We start from the raw sequence: 22,573 nt of genomic DNA, 5'->3' as shown, positions 1-22,573 counted from the left end.
TTGATCTTGTGTTGTATACAAGTTATGGCAGTTTCACATATGGAATTCGGTTGAAGAGAGTTAGCATTTCAACTCAATTATCAGCTATGCTTTTATCTTTAGGTTACGCAATCTTTTGTTAATACCGCACCAATCATATGCACGTTTTACTAACCTGCCTTTGCTGTCTGTTTCGCATTAGGCTTAATTACTGTAAGGGGAGAAAAGTCACAAAAGAGTAAAATGTTCCGGGTCTGGGGGATTCCCTTATTCAGGTAATATTCACTAATTTGATGTTATCAGTCTGAGGTGTGCCATTATCGGTAAGGGGTGATATTATTTGATCTATCATACGTTAAAAAATTTAACCCTGAGATGGATAAGTGACTGATAAAAAATAAAAAAAATTCCTACGAACAATCAGAAGAAGCAGAAACAGACTCAAAAAAAAAAGGACAGTATTCATATTTTACCAGAACAGCTCGCATCGTCTTCAGAACCAAACGGTAAGAGGCAAAAAATGTAATATTTGCATTTGATTTTTGCAATATTCGCTGTGTATGTTTTGTACTGAATAAAAATACAATAAATATTATAATAATATATCTCTCTATTACGATTTTTTTTCGAGGGGGGCCGTGAAATATTTTCATTTTTGCAAAGGGGGGCCCTGACATCCAGAAGTTTGGGAAGCACTGATCTAGTTTGTTCAACTCCCCATACACCTCTTGCTCACCTAAAGTCAGTCTCTCCTTCCCATCATCAACTGCTCTCAATCTCTCCATGAAGTCACACTGACAAGATTGAAAGATCTTTATGAACTGCTCATTAAGTATCTCCACTACACATTCTGCATTTTATACCATTTTCTCCAATCAATGTCATCCTTCCAAAATCATTCTTTCTTTTGCTGGCTACATATCGAAAGAACTCCCTAGGATTGTTTTTGGCTTCATTAGCTAACTGCTGTTCATACCTCTCTTTAGCTACCCTCACCAACCAAGTCACCTGCCTTGCCTGGTCTTTGTAGTCCTCATGGAATTGGTTATTTAAACTTTTCTTTTGCTGCCTCCATAATGCCCTGTTTCTCTGTATCGCATGCATAATCTCTTTATTCATCCATTTCACACCTACATCACTTCCCACTTGATCTGATTCTTTCGCTATACTCACTTCTCTGCCTTCCAGCAACAGTCTCTCCAAATGACACACACCATAACCACTCAAATGCAGTCCATTGCTCCCATACAGTTCACTTCGTCCTTCAAACTCATTCCACACATTAACAAATTGTACTTCCCCTCTTCCTCACACATTTCAGCCAACATTCACTTCTGCAATGAACTGGCTTTTTTCATTTTTTTATAGCTTAAAAGCAAAAAAAACAGAAGCAGCTGATCAGCGTATATATGCAAATATGTGCATATATACTCTGATATTCATATATCAGAGAATATATGCAAATCAACTACTCCTCTTTCATTTACATTTGTTATTTTGGAAACAAGACATACATATGGATATGTTTTTGAAAAATCTGTAAAAAAGCTAATAATAATGGTAACTACCTGCTGGATGTCTGTTCAAGACATGGACAAGTTCATTACAAGTGCCATGTTGCAACATAGAGATTTGCATAAATTTGCATGGAGAGAACACATGCGAAATGAGGACAGTGTTTCTGACTACGTTCTTGTTTATTTGGGGGCTACATTGCTCAAGTTGTGAAGTCTTCACATCAGATAATGGCAATGATGTGGAAGACCCTGATGCAAAAATAAGGAGGTTTTGATGCCATTGTATAAGGCTTTGATCAGTCCTCATATAGGTTACTGCAAAGATTTGGTCACCTGGTTTTCATGGTGATGAGGATGTGTTAGAAAGGGTCCAGAGTATATTCAGTCAGCATTCTTTAGAATATGGGGTATGAGGATGGATTGAGAAAATGTAAATTGTAAAGGCTTGTGAACAGGAGGAGAAGGAAGAGGGGGATTTGATTGAGACACATAAGTTAGTCAGGGGATTGTTATAAGGTTGACATGGAAGAGGTTTTTCACAGAATTGGAAAGGGTGGAAGAAGAAGAAGAGGCCTGAGTGTGTTGTGAAAGGACACTTGAATAAGTTTAAGGCACGGTTTGATGACCTTTGTGCATGATAATGCATACCTGTCACAACGAGTCTCTGACTCCATGGAGGTAAGATGTTAATAATAATAATAATAATAAATAATTCTGCATTTGTTACATGTAGATATAGTTGAAAAAATATTTAATTAAGACAGATTAACTACAAATATTTCAATTCATATATCATGCATCATCATCAGTTTAATACAGTTAGAAATTAAGAAATTAAACAACAGTGATGGTACATGGAGAACAGAAATTCTACTTATATACAGTTGGGAGACATCAGTAAAAACAGATACTATTAGGATCAAATTAAGTGTGTGTGTGTGTGTGTGTGTGTGCGTGTGCGTGTGTGTGTGTGCGTGCGTGCGTGTGTGTGTGCGTGCGTGTGTGTGCGAGTTAGTGAGTGAGTGATTAAAATAAAAATTTTAAAAAAAATGAAGCATGTGCATGCATGTAATATAAACTTAATAATAATTTCTTAGATTTTTGGCATGAAGATCATTAAGTTTGAGATTTGAGTGATGCAGAAGTACTTCTGAACTTTCTTTAAAGATAAGCTCATATTTAGGGGAACATCTATGTATTAATTTGGCATCATTCGAAAGGATACTGTGGTTAGTATCAGTAATCATATGTTCTGTTAGATCCACATTGTTCTATTTTACTAATTACTATAACTAATTAATATTTCATATTAAATTTTTTCCCTTCAAGCATCTTTTAGAATAGAGACTTTTATCTTAACCAAAATTTTATAACCTAATTTCCAATAGAAATAATTAATTATTAATAGCAGAATTTCCTTTTAGTGCGTTCTTTGCATGTAGTATTTTACAATGATATATATTATACTTACCATAGAGATCCGATGTTGCCATACTAAGAAGACAAGTTTTCTGAATGATGTCTATAATCACAATACCATATTCAGTTCCATATGCCATACTAAAATAAAATGTAAATAAATATAAAATGCACAAAAGAAATTATTGTGTAACAAAACAGTTGACAAATTTATGGAAAATGTGAAACAATAATTAAAAATTTAGCACTTCCACCATAACTCTCCAAGATCCCTAGCCTCATCAGTTTCTTGTAATATAATCCCACCAATATAATATGCTGTTGAAAATCTCATTGCACCAAAGTGCTTACTCCCACACTTAACACTAACAGTGAATTGATAACCTTAATCATTTGCCCACTGTGCAAGGTTATTTAAATCATTCTGTAAGTATTGTATAGAATACTTGATTGTCTTGCCTATCTTTGCATCACCAAACAACTGAATATCTCCTATTAGGTCCTTCTCAATATCATTAATATATAGATTGAACAACAATGATCGAAAAACTGATCCTTGGGGAATACCACTGGTCACCTTAAATCTGATAAATTCACACCTACCACATAACACTTTCTCATACGTATCTATCAGCCATCTACTTATCCAAGTCAATAGTATTTTATGTGATATCCTATGAAATGCTTTAGCAAAAACAAATAGGATCATAGCACATCTATTCCTTTTATCCATTATTACAAAATCTGAGAAAATTGCTAAAAGGACATCTCTTTAGTAAACTCATGCTGTTCTTTGCAAAGTATACCTTGTCTGTCAAATGACACCACTTCTGTATGCAAGTTCTTACCATCTTCTCTAAACTCTTCACCACCACTCCAGAGATACCAACAGGTCGGTAGTTAGACATATCCATTTTTGCACTACCCTTATACAATGGAACTATCATACATTCTTTCCATTCCTGTTAGATCGTTCCTGAGCTGAGACTAAAGTTATATAAACATGAGAAGAGCCATGCCATTTTGGCTAAAGTAACTTTAACATGTGCTTATCCCATCTACCCCTGTTGCTAAATTAATATCTAGGTTATGCAACAGCTCTTGGACGTTCGTACGACCTCTATCTCTTCATTCAGTGTAGTGGGCATTGTGTATCATGTTATTTAAACCTGATTGACACTTTAGTGAAATGGGCACTCATTATTTGAACAATCTCATCTGCTTTTGACATGAATAAAAAGTATATATTCATCTAGAAGAACACAAGTCTTATATCAGTATCTTCAGCCTGAACAGTCTGGACTTGCTGAGTATGCTATCTGCACTAAGCATACAGTCCTTCATAAAAATAATTTCCTCATAGAACATCTTTATAAAGAAACATTTGAAACTTTACTTCACTGTCCTAACTTAAACAGATCCGATGGTCTATGTGCATTCCCTTTGTCGGAGATAGGAAAGATTAGCAGATTTAAAAAGTACTAACTTTATTTATGTAAATGTATATATATATATATATATATATATATATATATATATATCTTTTTTTTTTTAAGTTAGGAAATTATTGACCATGTTTAGTTATCTTATATTAGCTGTCCTCCCAATCGCCCCATATCCCCCCCCCCAATCGCTAACTTCTACATGGAAACCTTTGAGCAAAGGGCTCTTGATTCTGCCACGCTAAGACCGACAGTCCGGCTTAGATACGTTGACGATGTGTTCTCGATCTGGCCATACGGGCGACAAACACTAAACACATTCCTTAGCCACTTGAACAAACAACACGAATGCATAAAATTTACCATCGAAATCAAAAATCAAAACCTGCTCCCCCCCCCACACACACACACAGGCCAATACATACATGCTAATTCATACCACCACCCATCACAAAAATATGGAGTCATTAACACCCTTAAAAACAGAGCTACAACAATTTACTCTAACCAGCAAGCCCTGAAACAAGAACTAAAAATCATCAGTGATGCATTCATAAATAATGGCTATAACAAAAATACTATTAATAAAATACTCCATAAAAGAACAACAAAAATTAATCTAGATTACAGTAAAACCATAGCCATCCTATACATTAAAGGGTTATCAGAAAAAATCAACAGAATCCTACAACATTATAACCTCAATGCCACCTTTAAGCCACCCACTAAACTTAAAACCATATTCAGCTCCTTTAAGGATCCTCTCCTCCCATTGGCACATCCTGGAGTCTATTGCATCCACTGCATCTGTAACTTACCGTACATTGGTGAAACAGGACGGACAATCCCTATACATAAGAAAGAACACATTAGACACATTAAATATAACCATTATGGTGAAGCAGGCCTCTCAGACCACGCACTCAACACCTTACACCAAATCAACTGGAAAAGCACCTGCTCTTTAGACCATACAAAAACCTGGTACGAAAGGAAATTTCAGGAAGCCTGTGAAATCCTGATAAACCACCCACATAGTAACAACAAAGATGGCATGAAAATTCCAAGGATCTGGATGGCACACATTCAGCCTACCTAATATATAAGATCCAGCATAAGTCAGGACTTTAGCCAATCTTCAGCTAGTATTAGAAACCATTCCATACCAACTGGCTGGAATGTACATTTATAATCATGATGTTAATATGTGTATATAGATAGATACATAGACTTGTCGTTGTGCCCAGTGTATTTCTACAACCAACAGATAACACTAATAATAGGACTCTAGCATTGATGTATAATTTTTTTTTCACCAGGGGTCAGGCCAACAATTGTTGTAGCGGTTGATCAGTAACTTTAACAAACCAGTTTGATTGTAGTGTAGCTTGTTTTCTGTGTATAGTTGTATGCTCCAGAAGATGACCTTGACATAAAGGTCGAAATGTCAAATGTAGATTTTAGTTATATTAAACTAAAGTTTTTATTCAAACATGGTAGTTGTCTCCATAATTTCAAAAATGTATTACATTAGCTACTTAGGTCATGCTTTTTAGAATTGTCTGTTATTGTTTATTTGCCATTCTATGATCCTGTACTGAAGATGCCTATGACGCTTAGGCAAAAAATTTACATTAAATATATTTTTTACAGTCATAGAAATATTTGTAGAAGATGCAAGTAGCAGAAACTGAGTGCCAGTATGAAAGTCAGTGAAGTGTATTACAGGGATCATTAATCAGCCTGACTGTCCTTTTCTATACAGAGTCCAGTATCTTTAGGGAGCTGTTAGATGGACTACTTCAGATGTGAGAGAATATTCAATGGTCAGAGAAATTTGCAGTTTGCATAAAGTTGGAAGCTGTTTGGAGTTAAAGTAATGCCTCAAGAGAAAAAGAAAACCTAATTTTTTGGAAGTAGAGGAAGACATTTGTATTATGTTTATGCCAAGAGAGATCTGAGGTTAAAACTAAACATATTTGATCGTAATTAAAATACAATTTTATTTAATGCTGACCATAAAAACAAACTTACAATATAGCCTATCAGGTTCACCAGCAGACTGTCTGACTTTTTCAAGGCGTTTATGAAAAGACATAAAAAGTAGTAAATACAAATTGAAAGGAACATAAAAAACGTTGTAAACCAACTAGTAGCTAAGGTTATACGTTCGCGTGACAGAGAGGACTTATTGTTCTTATTCATTATCATGCATGCGTGTTTGTTGTAAATGTGTAATGTGGTTACTGGCTAGCTGTAGTTCAGCTTGATTAAGAGAGAGGATAAGGTTTTTCCATGAACTGTTTAGAATTACACCCTGATTTCTGTTGAGGTTTCCGCTGGTTATTGACATTATTGCGGCTTCCTTGAATAAACGATGTCTGTAGTCGTCATCGAGATATCGTGTGGTTAGACGTACAGAAATGATGTGCTAAGCCGGAAGATATACTTCTGTTGTGGTTCATCAACATGTTCTTTTTGTCTGATTTCTAAATTCCGTGAAGTTTGTCCTATGTAGGCAAGACCACAGGAGCATGGAATGTAATATACTCCTGGATATTTGTAGAAAGGTACCTGATCTTTTGGGGATCCTAAGCCTTGTCTGATGCTGGTGGTTGGTTTTTCTAACATCAGAGTGGTCTTCAAACCACTCTGGTTCTATTTCAGTGGTTCTATTGGAGTTAGATTTCTGGAGGAACTGTTGTTCAGTGAGAGATTGGAACTGCAAACGCAGGAAAACTAGAAGTATTGGGGGATGTGATGCAGTCAAGAAGGTGTCTAGCCACTCCTGGGACAACTGAAATAATTATTGATTATGCAGAAATGATTATGAACAGAATTCAAAACTTTTCTCAGGTTTTGAATCTGAATATTTTGGTAATGACATCATACAAGGCTAACTGTGGGCCCGAAGGGATGTTGAAATGCATATACATGAATGATGGAAGTATTAGAAATAAGGGTGAGAAGTTATGGTATTGGTTAGCTTGACTTGGCTAAACGTTATGAACATAAGTAAGATGTGGATGACAGAAAATGTTATAGTTGCAGGTATAGAATATAAATGGGAATTGTATTTTCAGGGAGGACAGAGGAAGTAGGACAGGGACTTCAATCAACAAAAAGAGAAGCTAAGGAGGATTTTAGATATAAGGAAGATGGTACATTTGAGGCTGTCTAGTGTGAGACAGAGATCGATAGGATAAAATAGGACAAATCAATAGAACAGACAAACCGGCCCAGTGAACACACATGGATAATAGTCAGGAATACCTAAGACCCAGCCATAGGTCTGATTTGTCAGCTATATGCTAGTCCCGAGCCCGGATAAAAATGGGGAGGATTGAGATGGTGCCGTACTTCCCCAAAAAAGGGACCTCATGGCTGTTGTATCATCATACACTAAATAAATAGGACAAAATATATTGTTAGTTACAGTTATAGACCAGGGATATGGAAGATGTGGCTGCCATATATTTATAGATTACCACACATAGTGAAGGAGGAAAGGGAAGCTGGAAAGATGGAACTGCAATTTATAAAGTTATAAATTGTTACTGAGGAATACTTACAGGAAAAGGCATGTGATGGAGGAGAACAGGGGTTTGAGAGTGTTGGATCTGGTAATAGCATCAAAAGACACATCCATAACCAAGGTAAATACTTTGTTTCCAACTGGGGAGAGCAACCACAAAGTCTTATTCTGGGAGGTTGTTAACCATGGAATTTTCAGTCAAGAAAGGGATTATGTGACACTACAAAGCTAGTGATTATGACAAACTTAGAAAGCAGTTTGGACAGTGCTATGTCATAAGAATCTACAAGGAAAGAATGTCATTAGTACATAGGAAGTGGCCATGGATTATTTGAAAGATGCAGTATCTCTCAAATAATCCCATGGATTATTTGAGAGATGCAGTATAAGGACTGCAATTATTATTATTATTATTCAGGCCTCCATGGAGTCGAAAGACTCATCATGGGAGGTCCTTCCTAAAAACATAAAGTCTGTCAAGACTCATCGAGGGGAGATGCCCCCCCCCTAAGAAACACAAAGTCTATCATACCACTCCTTAAACTCACTGACCGTTCTTGCTCTCACCACTCCATCAGGCAATGCATTCCACTGTTCAGCCACCCTCCACGCAAAGAAACCACTCCTCACACTCTTGCTCACAGTTTCCTTTCATAACTTCCAGGGATGGCCTCTTGTCATCACTCCCTCCTGCTGTTCAACCAAGCGAAAGAACTCCCCAGTGTCAACCCTGTAACCACCTCTCAACAGTTTAAAAGTGTCAATCATATCACCTCTCCTTCTTCTATCCACCAAACTCTGCAGTCCACATTCCCTCAGCCGATCCTCGTAACTATCCTTGTACAGTCCTGAAACCATCTTTGTCATCCGTCTTTGTATCCTTTCCACAGTTAATTTATCCCCTTCAAATCCTGGAGACCAAATCTGAGAACAATAGTCCAAGTGTGGTCTGATCAGAGACTTATACAATGGGAATGATAACCCTCTTATCTCTGCAGGTCAGTGTCCTTCTCATAATTGCAGCAATCCTCTGTGTTACCTTCACCACCTTTGCAATATGACCCCTAAACTTCAGGTTTCTATCAACCATCAACCCCAGATCTCTTGTCTCCTCTACTTCCTCCAGCTTAACTCCTCCTATAGAGTATGCTGCATCCCATCGATGTTTCCCAAACCTCAAGACCTTACATTTTGCTGCATTAAACTGACCCCCATTCATTTGTCCATCTATCTAGCTTATTCAAATCCTCTTGCAGGGCTACCACATCTGCACTATTACTAATAATCCTTCCTAGCTTCGCATCATCCGCACACAACTGAATATCTCCTTGCAATCCATTGGCAATGTCATTGATATAAAGGTTAAACAATATAGGTTCTAGTACTGAGCCCTGTGGGACCCCACTTGTAACCCTCTGCCGCCTTGAAACTTCTCCACCATACACAACTCTCTGATACCTATCAGACAGCCAATCCTGAATCCAGTTGACCAATCTGACATCCAGACCCATGTGCTGCAACTTAAATATCAGCTTATCATGTGGTACCCTGTCAAATGCTTGTGCTAAGTCTAAGAAAATTGCAGTATATGCCTTTCCCTCATCTAATGTTCTTGTAACTTTATTATAAAAGGCTAGCATATTGCTAAAACAAGAGCGCCCTTTCACAAATCCATGTTGTCTCGCACAAATAACATTACCCTCATCTTCCCAATGTTGTATACGGTCCCTCACTACTTTCTCCCAGATCTTAACAACTACTGATGACACACAGACTGGCCTATAATTAGACACTTCCAGTCTGTTACCACTCTTATGCAATGGCACTATCTTACCTTCCTTCCATTTTCTGGGCACCTTTGCTGAAGCCAGACTTTCAATGAAAAGCCAGGTCAAAGGCACTGTCAGGTCCCTGGCACATTCTCCCAAAAGTCGTGGTGAAATACCATCCAGTCCCAAAGCTTTACTGACATCCAGAGTACTCAGTATCTGAAACACACTCTCCTCCTGTACCTCTAAACCTCGAACCATCCCTATCCCTCTAGCATTAAAATCTTTCCTGTAGGATGAAATACTCCAATAAAGTGTTCATTGAATAATTCCACTATGTCCTCTGCATCAGTCACTCTATTCCTATTTTTATCCCACAATATCATTCTTCCACAGTCATTTCTCCTGCTACTGGCCACATAGCTAAAAAATTCTCTAGGATACTCAGGATAAAGAGGATAAACCAAGTAGAGATTAAATGGAAGTGTGGAGGGAATACAATCAAAAAGGTGAATGGTATGCTCATGAGCAATACAGAGAGCAAGCAGGAAGTATGACTAGTAGGAAAAGAAGGCTAAAACAGAATCCTGGACTTGTAATGGCAAGAAAATCAGATGAGACAAAACAATCTACTATGGCAAATAGTGAGCAGCCAAAAAGGAAGTTGGCAATCCAACTGCAAAGGGCAGAAGGGAGACCATAGGATGGTAGTTTGCTATGCAGGCCTCTAATGCCAGACCTGATCAAATGCAATAGAAACATCACAAGCAATCATGAGTTTCTCTAAATTTCTCCATGAAAGCCAGATCAGCTGTGGATTGACAGTGGAAAAATCCATAGTGCTTGTCATTAATTAGCTGGTGGACCTCCAAATGGCGAAGAAAATGGCTGCAGATGATCTCTATGGGTTTTGGGAGAACTGACATAAGAACAACTGAACAGTAACATGTTGACTGACTTTTATCATTTTTTTTCCTGGAATGAGCAAATAAAGGCTTGTTTTTATGCTATAAGCTAGACATCAGTTGAATAGGAAAGATAGAAGAAGCAATATAAGATGTGTTTTGGTTCTAGAGCAAACATTTTTGGTATAATAGACTTGCAGGTGTTCCAAGTTATTTAAGGCATGGGATGAGCAGTTTGTGGTAGTGTGTGTGTGTGTGTGTGTGTGTGTGTGTGTGTGTGTGTGTGTGTGTGTGTGTGTGTGTGTGTGTGTGTGTGTGTGTGTGTGTGTGTGTGTGCAACAATTGGAGAAAAGTAATGCCTATAAGTCAGCTTTGTTATATTTTGGGCAATGATTGCTATTTGGACGTGTAGCCAATTTGCATTTGGTCCCTTCAAAATCAGATTTAGATTAATTTATGTATTATTATTATTATTATTATTATTATTACCTGACACCTCCAGGGAGTCCAAAGACTTATCGAGGGAGGGAACCTACTCTAGAGCTCTCTGTCTCCACCACTCAATCCACCAACTACAGCGAACCACATCTACACCAACACCATCTACTGCCCACCCCTAGTATTTTCACAGACAATCACAAACATCCATGCCAACGGCGGGATTCAAACCCACAGCCTTTTGCTGGAGAGCAGATACGCTAACCACTCGGCCAACCAGGCCAGCAATTTTATTTTTATTTTATATTTTATATATATATATATCCTTATTTTTTATTTATATATATTTTATTTTTTACAAATTTTGTGTGATGCAGTATAGGTTGAGTGCAATCCTGGAGTTTGTGCCTCAAGCCATTGGTAATATGTTTACGTTTTTTCTTGGATTTTCTTGGCACACTTGGAGCATGGCTTTGATAGTGGTCATGTATTTTTGGTGGAATGGAGGATGAAGACCTTCATTCCAGTAAGAATTATTTCTGTTATTCTCTCTAGGCAAGTGTCTGGATCTGGAGAATGAAAATAGTAGTTGGAGAATGGCTGGGTGAAGGTTGTCCACAGGGAAGGAACTTGGATGAGGTTGTGGCTTGGGTTTCCATGACATCCACAGTGTATTTAGAAGGAAAGTTTGTTAAGAGAGCTTGGGTGTTGACAGGTAAAATGATGGTTGTTTGTTATCTTTGTAGACAGATGGCCTATCTGTGTTTCATTGCAAATACCTTGTCATCCCTGTCTGATCAGCAGACTTGGAGAAGTGAAGCCAATTTGAGTTGTAGATATTGAAGTCTGCAAGGAAGACTATCTTACTGTTTTTGGGTATTCCGACTACAAACCCTGCTTTAGATACAGGTAGTCAAAATATTGAGGTAGTCATCAGCAAGTGACAGAGACAACAAAGTTCTTTATGGAGATTTTGAGCCAGAGCAGATCACATAGTAGGGATTTGAGGTCTTGCATTTTCTGACGTGGGATATCAGTTCTGATGAATGCACAAAACCATCCTTGTAGTGGAAGGAATTTTTTGAATTCTTTTGTTAAATGAATACATACAAAGTTTACATTATAATCAAATGTTTTATTACTTAAAAGTTTACATTATATAAAAATTTAAATATATATATATGTAAGTTAGTGTGATCTTTGGCATTGCATTTCATTGGCCAGTGCTTCATAATTAAGAGAATATGATGATATTCCAGTTCTTAAACAATCATCAAGATGCTCGTCAGTGAGTCATGATCTATATTTTGATTTTATGATATTCATGGTTGAAAACAATAATTCGCAAAGGTATGTGGAACCGAAAAACGATTTTATCTTGTAAGCTGCTCTTTTTAAGAATGGAAACTTTTTTCTATCCACTAGATTCCGGAAGTTTTCATCTGTTATATGGAATTTTAGCATAATGTCATTCTGAAGATCCAAAATTTCTAGCTCCAGTTCTTCGGCATTTACTTGAACAAGCTTTGCAATGCATGTAGCTATTTCCATTATATTTACTTGGCAAGTAAAAGGATTGATAAAAAAGGAGATCATTGGCTCGATGATAGTAAATTCCTGCAATCTCTTTTCAAACTGTTCTTTAAGCACTTGAAGATGTTTAACAAATGGTGACAAGTTAAATTCACTATCGCCTACCATTTTTTTTCATATTTGGGAAATGAACGTAAGTTCCCATCTGCAGATGTGATATCCACAAATCCAGTTTTGCTTTAAATGAGTTTACAGAGCCTATCATTTTAGTGACATGTCTATCTTTTCCTTGCAACTCCAAATTTAAAGAATTCAAATTTTCCATGATGTCTGTGAGAAAACATAAATCAAACAGCCAGCAAAAGTCATTTAGTTCATCAAAATTTTCATTTTTGACGTGAAGATATTTTTTTTTGCAATGCTACTGTTGCACAACAAACAAACACAATTATCTTTAAAATTAACGAAACAATATGTTTCCTCCCAGTCCGTGTTAAAATTATAGGTTCATTGTCTTTTACTTGATTCACTCATTTTAGGATTAAAAATCAAAATATTTCAAAAATGTAAGTACAAGGCACCGTTAAAATTATGCGCATATAACTAGCAACAGATAATGAACAACTTCGAATGCGCATCTACTTGACATTGTATGCGTTTAATACTCATCATGTGTCATTAAAGCATGAGTCATATAGCATGGCATGAATTGTTGCATGATGTGCACGTGATTATTTCAAACTATACGGCACATGGTTGAACAGCGGTGGGCACACACAAATTGGTCGACAGGCGCCATGGTGCCCGTGGGCATAGGGTTGGGAACGCCTGCTCTAGACAGTTGAAATGGATGGTAGTTGTTGATATTGCCAAGTGAGGTTCCATTAGGAATCATGGGTCTGTTTTTGATGACTGTAAATGGAGGTGCACATTGTTAATGTTGCTGTTAAGGCTGCAAATGTTGGTAAGTTTTTTCTGATTATCATCATCACAGCTTTCTTCAGTCACCTGCTGGATGAATGGCTCACCACACTTCTTCCATTTTGGCTAATATTTGCATTTCTCCACAATAAATATTCATGATATCTTGTTGTCCCATCATCCCATCTTATCCCTGGTCTACCTGGTTTCCAATAACTATTTCTTGGTGTCCATTCTGTTGTCAGACATTCTCATCAAATGTCCTGCCCAGCACCATTTGTTGCCTTTTATTACAAATGAAATGTCTGTTTCCTTGTGCAAGTATTATTCTTTTTATCTAACTAGGTTATTTCCAAAATGGCTCTTTCCATTTTTTCTTTGTCTTGTTTTTAGTTTCTCTAGGTGTTTTTTAGTCAGACTACAGGTTTCACTACAATAGTTCACTGATGAGAGTAAACACTGGTTGTAGATCTTTCTTTTTAGGAAGTTTGGTAAATTGCTTTTAAATATAATTATTATTAATTATTATTTATTATTACCCAAGACCCCGTGGAGTCAAAGACTCATCTAAGAGGTCCTTTTATCATACACAGCTCATTATACCATGCTTTAAAAACACTCAAATTCTCTGCAGCCACCACATTCTCAGGCAAGGCATTCCATCTCTCTATAATGGTTAAAAATTTTCCATCCTACTGTTATTCTAGTTGAAATTTCATTATCAAGTTTACGGTTGTTTGTAATAATGATGCAAAGTTGGGAAAAATTATAAGTAGCAATGCTGATGCTGAATCCATAGGAAGATTTGAATAGACTTTTTACTTGGACAAAAGAGTAAGGGTGTAGTTTTAATATCAATAAGTGCAAGGTGTTGCATTTTGGAGTGCAGAAATATAATGCTGTGTACTATATCGATGGTGTCATACTGCAGGAAGTGGATGAGATTAGAGATTTGGGAGTGATGGTTGATAGTAGACTGAAGTTTACAGAGCATATTGCTAGGGTTGCACATCGTAGTGCTGCTATGATAAGAATTACTCTAACATGCAAGGATAAGGAAGTGGTAGTGCCACTGTATAAGGCACTGGTCAGACCATACTTGAACTATTGTGCTCAGATCTGGTCACCTGGTTTTCAATCTGATGTGGAGACATTGGAGAGGGTCCAGAGGCAAGTGACTAAGACAATATCAGTCAGCTTTGTGATATGATAGAGATATTTAAGTTAGTCAGAGGATTTTATCAGATAAATCTAGAGGGGATTATGAAAAGAGTAGAAGCTGAAAGGGGAAGAACCAGAGGTCATTCCTGGAAATTATGTAAAAGTGTGGTGAAGAAGGGTCAAGAAGTAGGTTTTTTACATGGAGAATTGTCAGTGAATGGAATGCATTACCAGAATGTGTTTGTTAATGGAAGGAGTGTTAAGGACTTTAGGATTCTACATGATAAATATGTTGTCAGTTGAATAAACCTCCCACGATGAGTCTGTAGACTCCATGGAGGGTGTAATAATAATAATAATAATAATAATTTGTCATAGATATTTGTTTGAATTCATTATTTCAATCTATTTTTAATTTATTTCATTTTGTTATGTTCTGGAGTAGCTTCACTATACATTATTTTTGATTTATCCATATTATTATTGTGATGATGATTCAGGCCTCCATGGAGTCAAAAGACTCATCGTGAGAGGTCCTTCCTAGAAAACACAAAGTCTATCATACCATTCCTTGAACTCATTGACTGTTCGTGCTCTTTCCATTCTATCAGGCAATGCATTCCACGGTTCAACCACCCTTCATACAAAGAAACCACTCCTCACCCTCTTGCTCACAGCTTCCTTTCGTAACTTCCAGAAATGGCTCCTTGTCCTTGCTCTTTCCCCTGTTCCACCAAGTGAAAGAACTCAACAGTGTCAACCCTGTAACTACCTCTCAACAGTTAAAAGTCTCAATCACATCACCTCTCTTTCTTCTATCTATCAAACTGTGCAGTCCACATTCCCTCAGCCAATGCTCATAACTAGCAGTATATAGTCCTGAAACCATCTTTGTTATCTGCCTCTGTACCCTTTCCACAGTTAATTTATCCCCTTTAAATCCTTTCTCACATATACTTGTATGTCTATCTCCAGACTTATTTCATTTCAGTTCAATAATCATGTATTCTAGTTCTTTTGGTGATGATGCTATAATATCATCAGTGAATCATAGATTGCTTAAGTAGTCTTCATTAATATTCAGTCTTTTTTCCTTCCAGTTCAGTTTTCTCATAGTATATTCAAGGGCTGTAGCAAATAATTTTGATGTGAGTCTTCCTGCCTGACTCCTCTTTTTATTTCTATTTCTCTTTCATTTCCATTTAAATTAATTACTGATGAACAACTCTCATACACATATGAGTTAATATAAATATCATCTATTCTAATATGTTTTAAAGCTTCAAAAATTTTACATAGGTTTATTGAGTCAAAGGCTTTTTCATCTATGAAAGCCAAAGAAACTGATATCTTATATTGTTTCATTTTTTCTATTATTGATTTAATTATTTGATTTATGGCTTGTAAATGAACTAAAGTTGAGAAGGATGTTCTGAAGTATATAAATAAAATTCCATTGTTTATAGAAAATTACATATTAAAAACTTATATATATATATATCAGTGTCCAAAACATGTCAGTTCACAGTTTACATGCAAAACAGATGAATCAGAGCCTGTGTAGCTCAGTAGAAGGTGTTTGCACTCTACAACACTTGATTGCACAATGAAAGGCGCTTGAATCTAGTTGCCGACTAGAGGAACTTTATCTAAGCCTTTTCTCAACCTGTTGCAGAGTTAGACAATCTCTGGCACGGCCTAGCGGGTTTTTCCTCCCGGAAACTCGGGTTTTTCACCCCGTAAACTCAAGAAAATCGGCCGTCAAACCCACACTATTTTCAAACATTAAAAATATTGTGTTAGGGTTAGGGAACACCAGATGATGGCACTTACTAGCCACCTTCTTCCCTGCATGCCGATTAATTAGTGATAGCCTTGGGCCAGCTATCGACGATTGGCTACCAGTGGGGATTGAATTGCCCACTCAGTCTCCAAAAGTTAGATAGGGCTTTAAAAAAAAAGCCTCACCTACTCCCTATACAGGAACAAAAAGGCATTAGCTGAACAGATGAAACTCAGAAAACAAAAACAGTAACTCAAGGCAAATGACAACATTCAACTGGATTGATTGACACAATAATCAATCACAACCACTGATTGGGTGCTATTGTCTCAGTGTACACCTTGCTTTGCCTACTAGGTAGTTTAAAACCACTGGAACACTAAGAATATGACCTGTTGCACTATCTGAATGTCTGTTCAAAGGGCTCAATGATGTCTGTATTTGTGACCACACACCCTGGCTATTAATGCAAATGTGATGTATTTGTTTACATGTAGAAAAGTGTCCTTTTTATGAAGCATTAGTATATTTTTTTTAATTTTAGGAATCACATGAAGCAGGGAAACAATTAAGGGAGTCTTTAACAGGAATAAATGTAAAAATATAATATCAGTGATATTGCTATATCATGGGTGTGCACTGCACACTTAGCACATCCTGAATATAGGCCCTTGAAAAAAAATTTATATATAAACAAGGGTGGTTCGCAAATTTCTCGGCCTTAAACATAGATGGTAACACTATCGTCAAGATTTTTATTTTTCTAAGTTGGTAAACCATCATAAGTATCCATGTGAAATTGCAAGTCATTCTATCAAGTAGTTTGTTTTATACAGCTGTCTGAAGCATAATTGTTGTTTGCATCTCTTGAAATAGATAAAATTGAGTATCATGCAGTTAAAAAATTCTTTGTAAAAGAAGGTTCAATGCCAAAAGAAATTCATTCGAAGTTCATAAAAGTTCATGGGCACTCTTCTCCTTCGTTTTTCACAATTAAGAAATGGGCTGCCAAGTTTAAACATGGCCGTACCAGCCTTGAAGATGATCCATGTGAAGGATGTCCAAAAAGTGTAACAATACCAGAAATCATTGATCAAGTGCATGATATGGTATTGGATGACTGGCGAGTCAAAGTGCATGAAATTGCTGAGACTATAGGCATTTCAAAAGAACGTGTAGGATATATTTTGCATGAAGAATTGCAAATGAAAAAGCTTTGCACAAGATGGGTGCCATGCTTGCTCACCGCAGATCAAAAATGCACTTGCATGAAAATCTTTAAACAGTGCTTGGAGCATTTTAACAAGAATAAAACTGATTTTGTGCATTGATTTATAAATATGGATGAGACTTGAATTCACCATTACACACCAGAATCCAAAGAGCAGTTAAAACAATGGACAGAAGCCAGTTGTTCAGCGTCAAAGAAAACAAAGTCAGTCCCATCAGAAGGAAAGGTCATGACATTCGTGTTTTGGGATGCTAAAGGCATTTTGTTTATTAATTATCTTGAAAAGGGTAAACAATAACCAGGGAATATTATTACGATCTTTTAACCAGACTAGACGAAAAAATTCGTGAGAAAAGATCCGGTTTGCAGAAGAAAAAAAACGAACTTTCATCAGGACAATGCACCTGCCAACAAATGTGTTTTGGCAATGGGAAAATAAAGGGATCTGCACTATAAATTGTTGGAACATCCACTCTATTCCCCAGATTTGGCTCCCTCTGACTTCTATCTCTTCCCAAAACTGAAACTCTTTCTTTCTGGTCAGCGTTTTTCTTTGAATGAAGAGGTGATTACAGCCATAGAAGAGTATTTTGTAGATCTTACTGAGAACCACTAGGGATAGGATAATGGCACTGGAGCATCACTGGAATAAATGTATTAGTCTTAAGGGAGATTATGTTGAAAAATAAAAATAATTTTTAAATTATAAATTCGTTTTTTCATTGTAAGGCTGAGAACTTTTCAGACCACCCTCGTATATATATATATACGTACACTTTCTTTTTTTTTTTTTTTTTGGTAAAACAATACATGGTGATACCTATTCTCTGTTGAGAGGAAAACTTGAATTTTGAAAAAACTGAAAAATGAAAGAGTGTGAAAATAAAACTAAAATTTATTTACTAATATTTTTAGTTCATAGGATAAGGTTTTTGGAATAAGAATAGTAAAATAAGTGTATAGCACACAGTTTATTAAGTAAAAATTTATTGTACAAGTATATAAAACTATGAAATGTATATAATAATTTTTAATAAAATTTTATATACACTGTGCTATATGTCTGCATGGTTAGCTGGCTTTGCACTTCGCAACCATATGCCTGGGGAAGGAGTGTCCCGGGTTCGAAATCCCATCAAAGACATGAGGAACTTGAGGATCTTCCTCAGGCATAGCCAGGTTAGCTAGTCTTGGGCGCAGGAAGTAGGGTTTTTTCCACCAGTTTATCTGGCATTTTTCATCCCGCAAGCCGGATTTGAACCCCAGCGGCAGACTAGTCGACAGGTTGGTTGAGAGTGATACTAACAAGTAGTCTCATCTAAGTAACACGTGGACCCTGCATAGGAAGTGGGAATAACGCGTAGTGAAAGAAGAATACACTGTGCTATATAAACAGGACACATAAAAAAGTTTTATATAACAAGTATCTTAACAATACAATAGCTATTTATATATATATATAATGGTGTTTGTATCCATTGCTATAGTTTACACAAAGAAAGACTGTTCAAAATTCGATTCTAGTTTCCAGCTATAGGAACTTTTTTTTTTCTATGCCTCTCTTTGACCAGTTCCTGAGTTAATCTCTAGCACAGGCAAGGATATTTTTTTCTCTCAAGGAAACTTGGTTTTTCATCCCATAAACTCAAGTAAATCAAGTGTAGAACCCACACTATTTCAGACAATAATATGTTGGATTAGAGTTATAAACCATGAGACTGTGGCAAGCACCTGCTGTACTCTCTTCACCATATGCTGTTTAATATCAACAAGAGTCTAAACCAATATCTGATTGGCTAAGGATGAAGATTGACTACCTGTAAGCTCCAAATATTCAATAGGACTAAAACGATCTCACCTACTCCCTTCGGGGAATAAAACGTGTTAGTGGATTTATTTTTATTTAGATGTAGTGAAGGCTATTTCTAAATGTACTGCATCACTATTCCATAAATCATGTTATTTAATAAGGTGCCAGTACACTGTACCATTGTGCACCATACCAAAAAAAAAAGCAATGTACATAACACACACACACACACATAATTTACACTGTTGTGTAATTTATGAGAAAAATCACAATAACTTGGTGTTAAAAAAAAAATAAAAAACACGAAAATCAGGTACATTATGAAAAAAAGTGGTGTTGAGTCTGATTATCATATACAAATGAGTGGCACTGTCCATGGAATGTCTATACAAATGAAACATAGCATAAGGTGGGAATTTTTGAGATTTTTCCATTTTGTGTCTGGAGCGAGAACAAGATATGATGGCAAAATTCCTGGATGTGGCTGCAAGACTTCATTTAACCAATGAATTTAGATGGTGGGCCACTGGAAAAATAGAGGCTAGCCAAAGTCAGGTGGAGGTAGCCAGATGGTTGTAGGTGAGTCTTTCTGTAGTTCCAATTCTAACTGTCACAAACAACATCCCAGAGATACAGTGAAAGAATGTCATGGGCTACAACTACAGTGGGTCATTGATATCTCTGATCTGCTCACTGAAACAGGAGTGCTACCATGGATCATATATTATAGGTGCCAATTCTCAGTATTTCATCTTTTAGTTTGTTTTCCTTATTCCGTGGCAGGTAAGTTCTGATATAGCTCTTTCAACTTTGGTTCCCGTTTACTATTTTCTGGAAAGTTGCTAAACCAACCAGAAAACACCCCCTGTGTTAGCCAGATATATTGATGTAGCCTTCATATCTAGGGTGGCCTTTCTGAAAGTATACACTTCCAGTATACTTTGCCTACATTACCCACTCACCTCCATAACACAATGTGGTATAGATAAGATTTGTGAAGGTTTTTATCTGGACGTTTTTATTATATAAAAATTTATTGAATGCACAGTTCAGCTACCATCTCTGGCTGTATTTGAATCTCTTCATCTGTGTTCTTGCTTTTGTAATATTTATTTATTTTACAGCAATGAGGGCTGTGGCCTTTGTCCATTATTCCTTAGTTTAAAGGATAACTGGAAGAACTCTTTCCTTATAGTGGTTCGTTGCTGATTCCATGGAGATTGCACTTTCAATAGATTGTCAATTATTCCTGCTGACTTTGCAGAAATGGCTGTGTTCCTCAGTTGTTTCTTGGGTGAGCTGTTTATGAGTACGAACTCTGGTCTGTTGTCAATGTCTAGAGTCACTGTTGGCCTATCTCAAGTTCAACCTGCAGCCAGCTGGGTCATTTCAACCACAAGAATTCATAGAACTTCTGGACTGTGTGAATGCCTGTTCAAACTCTAGGTTCCTCACTGGGGATCATCCATTTAGAGTTGGTAATGAAATCATAAATTTTATGCTCAGAGAAGGATATAAAATTACTCAGTGTAAGAAAGAAGGAAGAAAAAATAAACATAGTAAACCTAATAATAGATACTTATCTCAAAGAGAGATATATCAAAGCCAAAGTTACCAGATGAGTCATAATGGATCACCAGATTAAGAATCAAGATTCATATCCATCAGATACTGAGGTTAAATCAATGCAGAAGTCGTATATTTTCCATATACAAGCAATAAAATGGTGTACCACCATATTTTTCAAATACCCTGGATCAGAAATATTTGCAGTAAGTCTTTTTCACCGGGTTATTAACTTATAATGGATGAGAAATTACATTCTTGTTTAAGTCCTATACCCAAGTGGAAGTAAACAAAGTATTTGGGTGAAATATCTTCACAGCTAGGCTATGTGTATATAGAAGCTGTTGACCTGACATCAACTGCCTTCCTTTCAGATGTGTATATTGCAATGTATTATGGAAAGAGTCACTACACATATCAGTTTCTATTTTACTGCTTGTATATGGAAAATATATTATTTCTGTATTAATTTAACCTTAGTATCTTCCTGGATCTAAAAAAAAGGTTGAAAGTGGTCTGGGTAGTGACCCTTAATGCGCAGTAATATCTTTATCTGGATGATTTTAATCGAAGGTGAGTTAGTCGATCTCATAAGGAGGTAGCAGGGTTTTTTCTCCTGGAAACTCGGGTTTTTCATCCCGCATTCAGACAAATCGGCTCTTCAGAACACACGCAATTTACAGACAAAAAATACTAGTTGTGGTGGTGGTGAAGGTGGGTGGTAGATGGTGTTGATGGAGATGATTTGCAGTAGAGGTTTGGTGTAGTGGTTGAGACAGCTGTAGGTGTCCTCCCATGATGAGTCTTCGGACTCCTTGGAGGTATCAGGAATAATAATAATAATATATCTGAAAGGAAGTGGACTTTGCGTGGTGGAATACTAAGGCAACTGATGTGAAGTAAACAGCTTCTATACAGATGTAGCCCAATCGGGAAGATACTACACAGACAAGTGTGGTTTCCTAATACTTGGGTATAGGATTAAAACAAAAAATAATTTTGTGTCTATTATAATGTGCCTAATAACCAAGAGAAAAAAAATCTATAAGTGATAATCAACATCCAAGCATCTATACCATATTTGTCATACTCTTTAACCAATTTCAGTCATATATGGTGATTGGTGGTAGATGGCATTGGTGTGGATGATGAAAGTAGTTGCAGTTCATTGTAGTTGGTGGACTGAGTGGTGCAAACAGGGAGTTGTGGAGTAGGTACCCTCTCTTGATGAGTCTTTAGACTCCCTGGAGGTGTCATGTAATAGCAATAATAATAAATATACGAAATATAGCTGTTGCTAATATTGCTAAAGATCCCTGAGAATTTCAATGAGACAAAGCCAAATGGAAAACAAAAATGAAGGAGAGTTATATGAAGAATTATAATCAGGATTGAAGATTATATATGTGATATATCATTTTAAATATACAAATAAACCAAACAATATTTCTACTGAAGTTTCTAATTAGAACAGAACTACTGAAATTATATAATTGAGCTGTCTTTTCCATGAGTTATTTGTCCTTGTGTGAAACTTCAGTCATGCAATGAAACAAGCTTGCTC

General features: G+C 36.6%; 1 protein-coding gene across 1 annotated transcript in view; it reads right to left on the bottom strand.

Moving 5' to 3' along the window:
• Positions 1 to 22,573, bottom strand: part of LOC150095920 (syntaxin-binding protein 5-like) — a 549,764-nt gene that overhangs the window by 160,694 nt on the left and 366,497 nt on the right. Inside the window, exon 18 of the mRNA XM_090409567.1 lies at positions 2,968 to 3,056. Within this exon, the coding sequence (XP_090265693.1) occupies positions 2,968 to 3,056 (89 nt within the window). The remainder of the gene's footprint in view (positions 1 to 2,967; positions 3,057 to 22,573) is intronic.

Source organism: Typopeltis vanoorti, chromosome 19, assembly GCF_054136105.1.
Source record: "Typopeltis vanoorti isolate ZY-2024b chromosome 19, IOZ_Tvanoo_1.0, whole genome shotgun sequence".
NCBI classification, from domain to species: Eukaryota; Metazoa; Arthropoda; class Arachnida; order Uropygi; family Thelyphonidae; genus Typopeltis; species Typopeltis vanoorti.
This window is presented reverse-complemented; position numbering and strand designations above follow the sequence as displayed.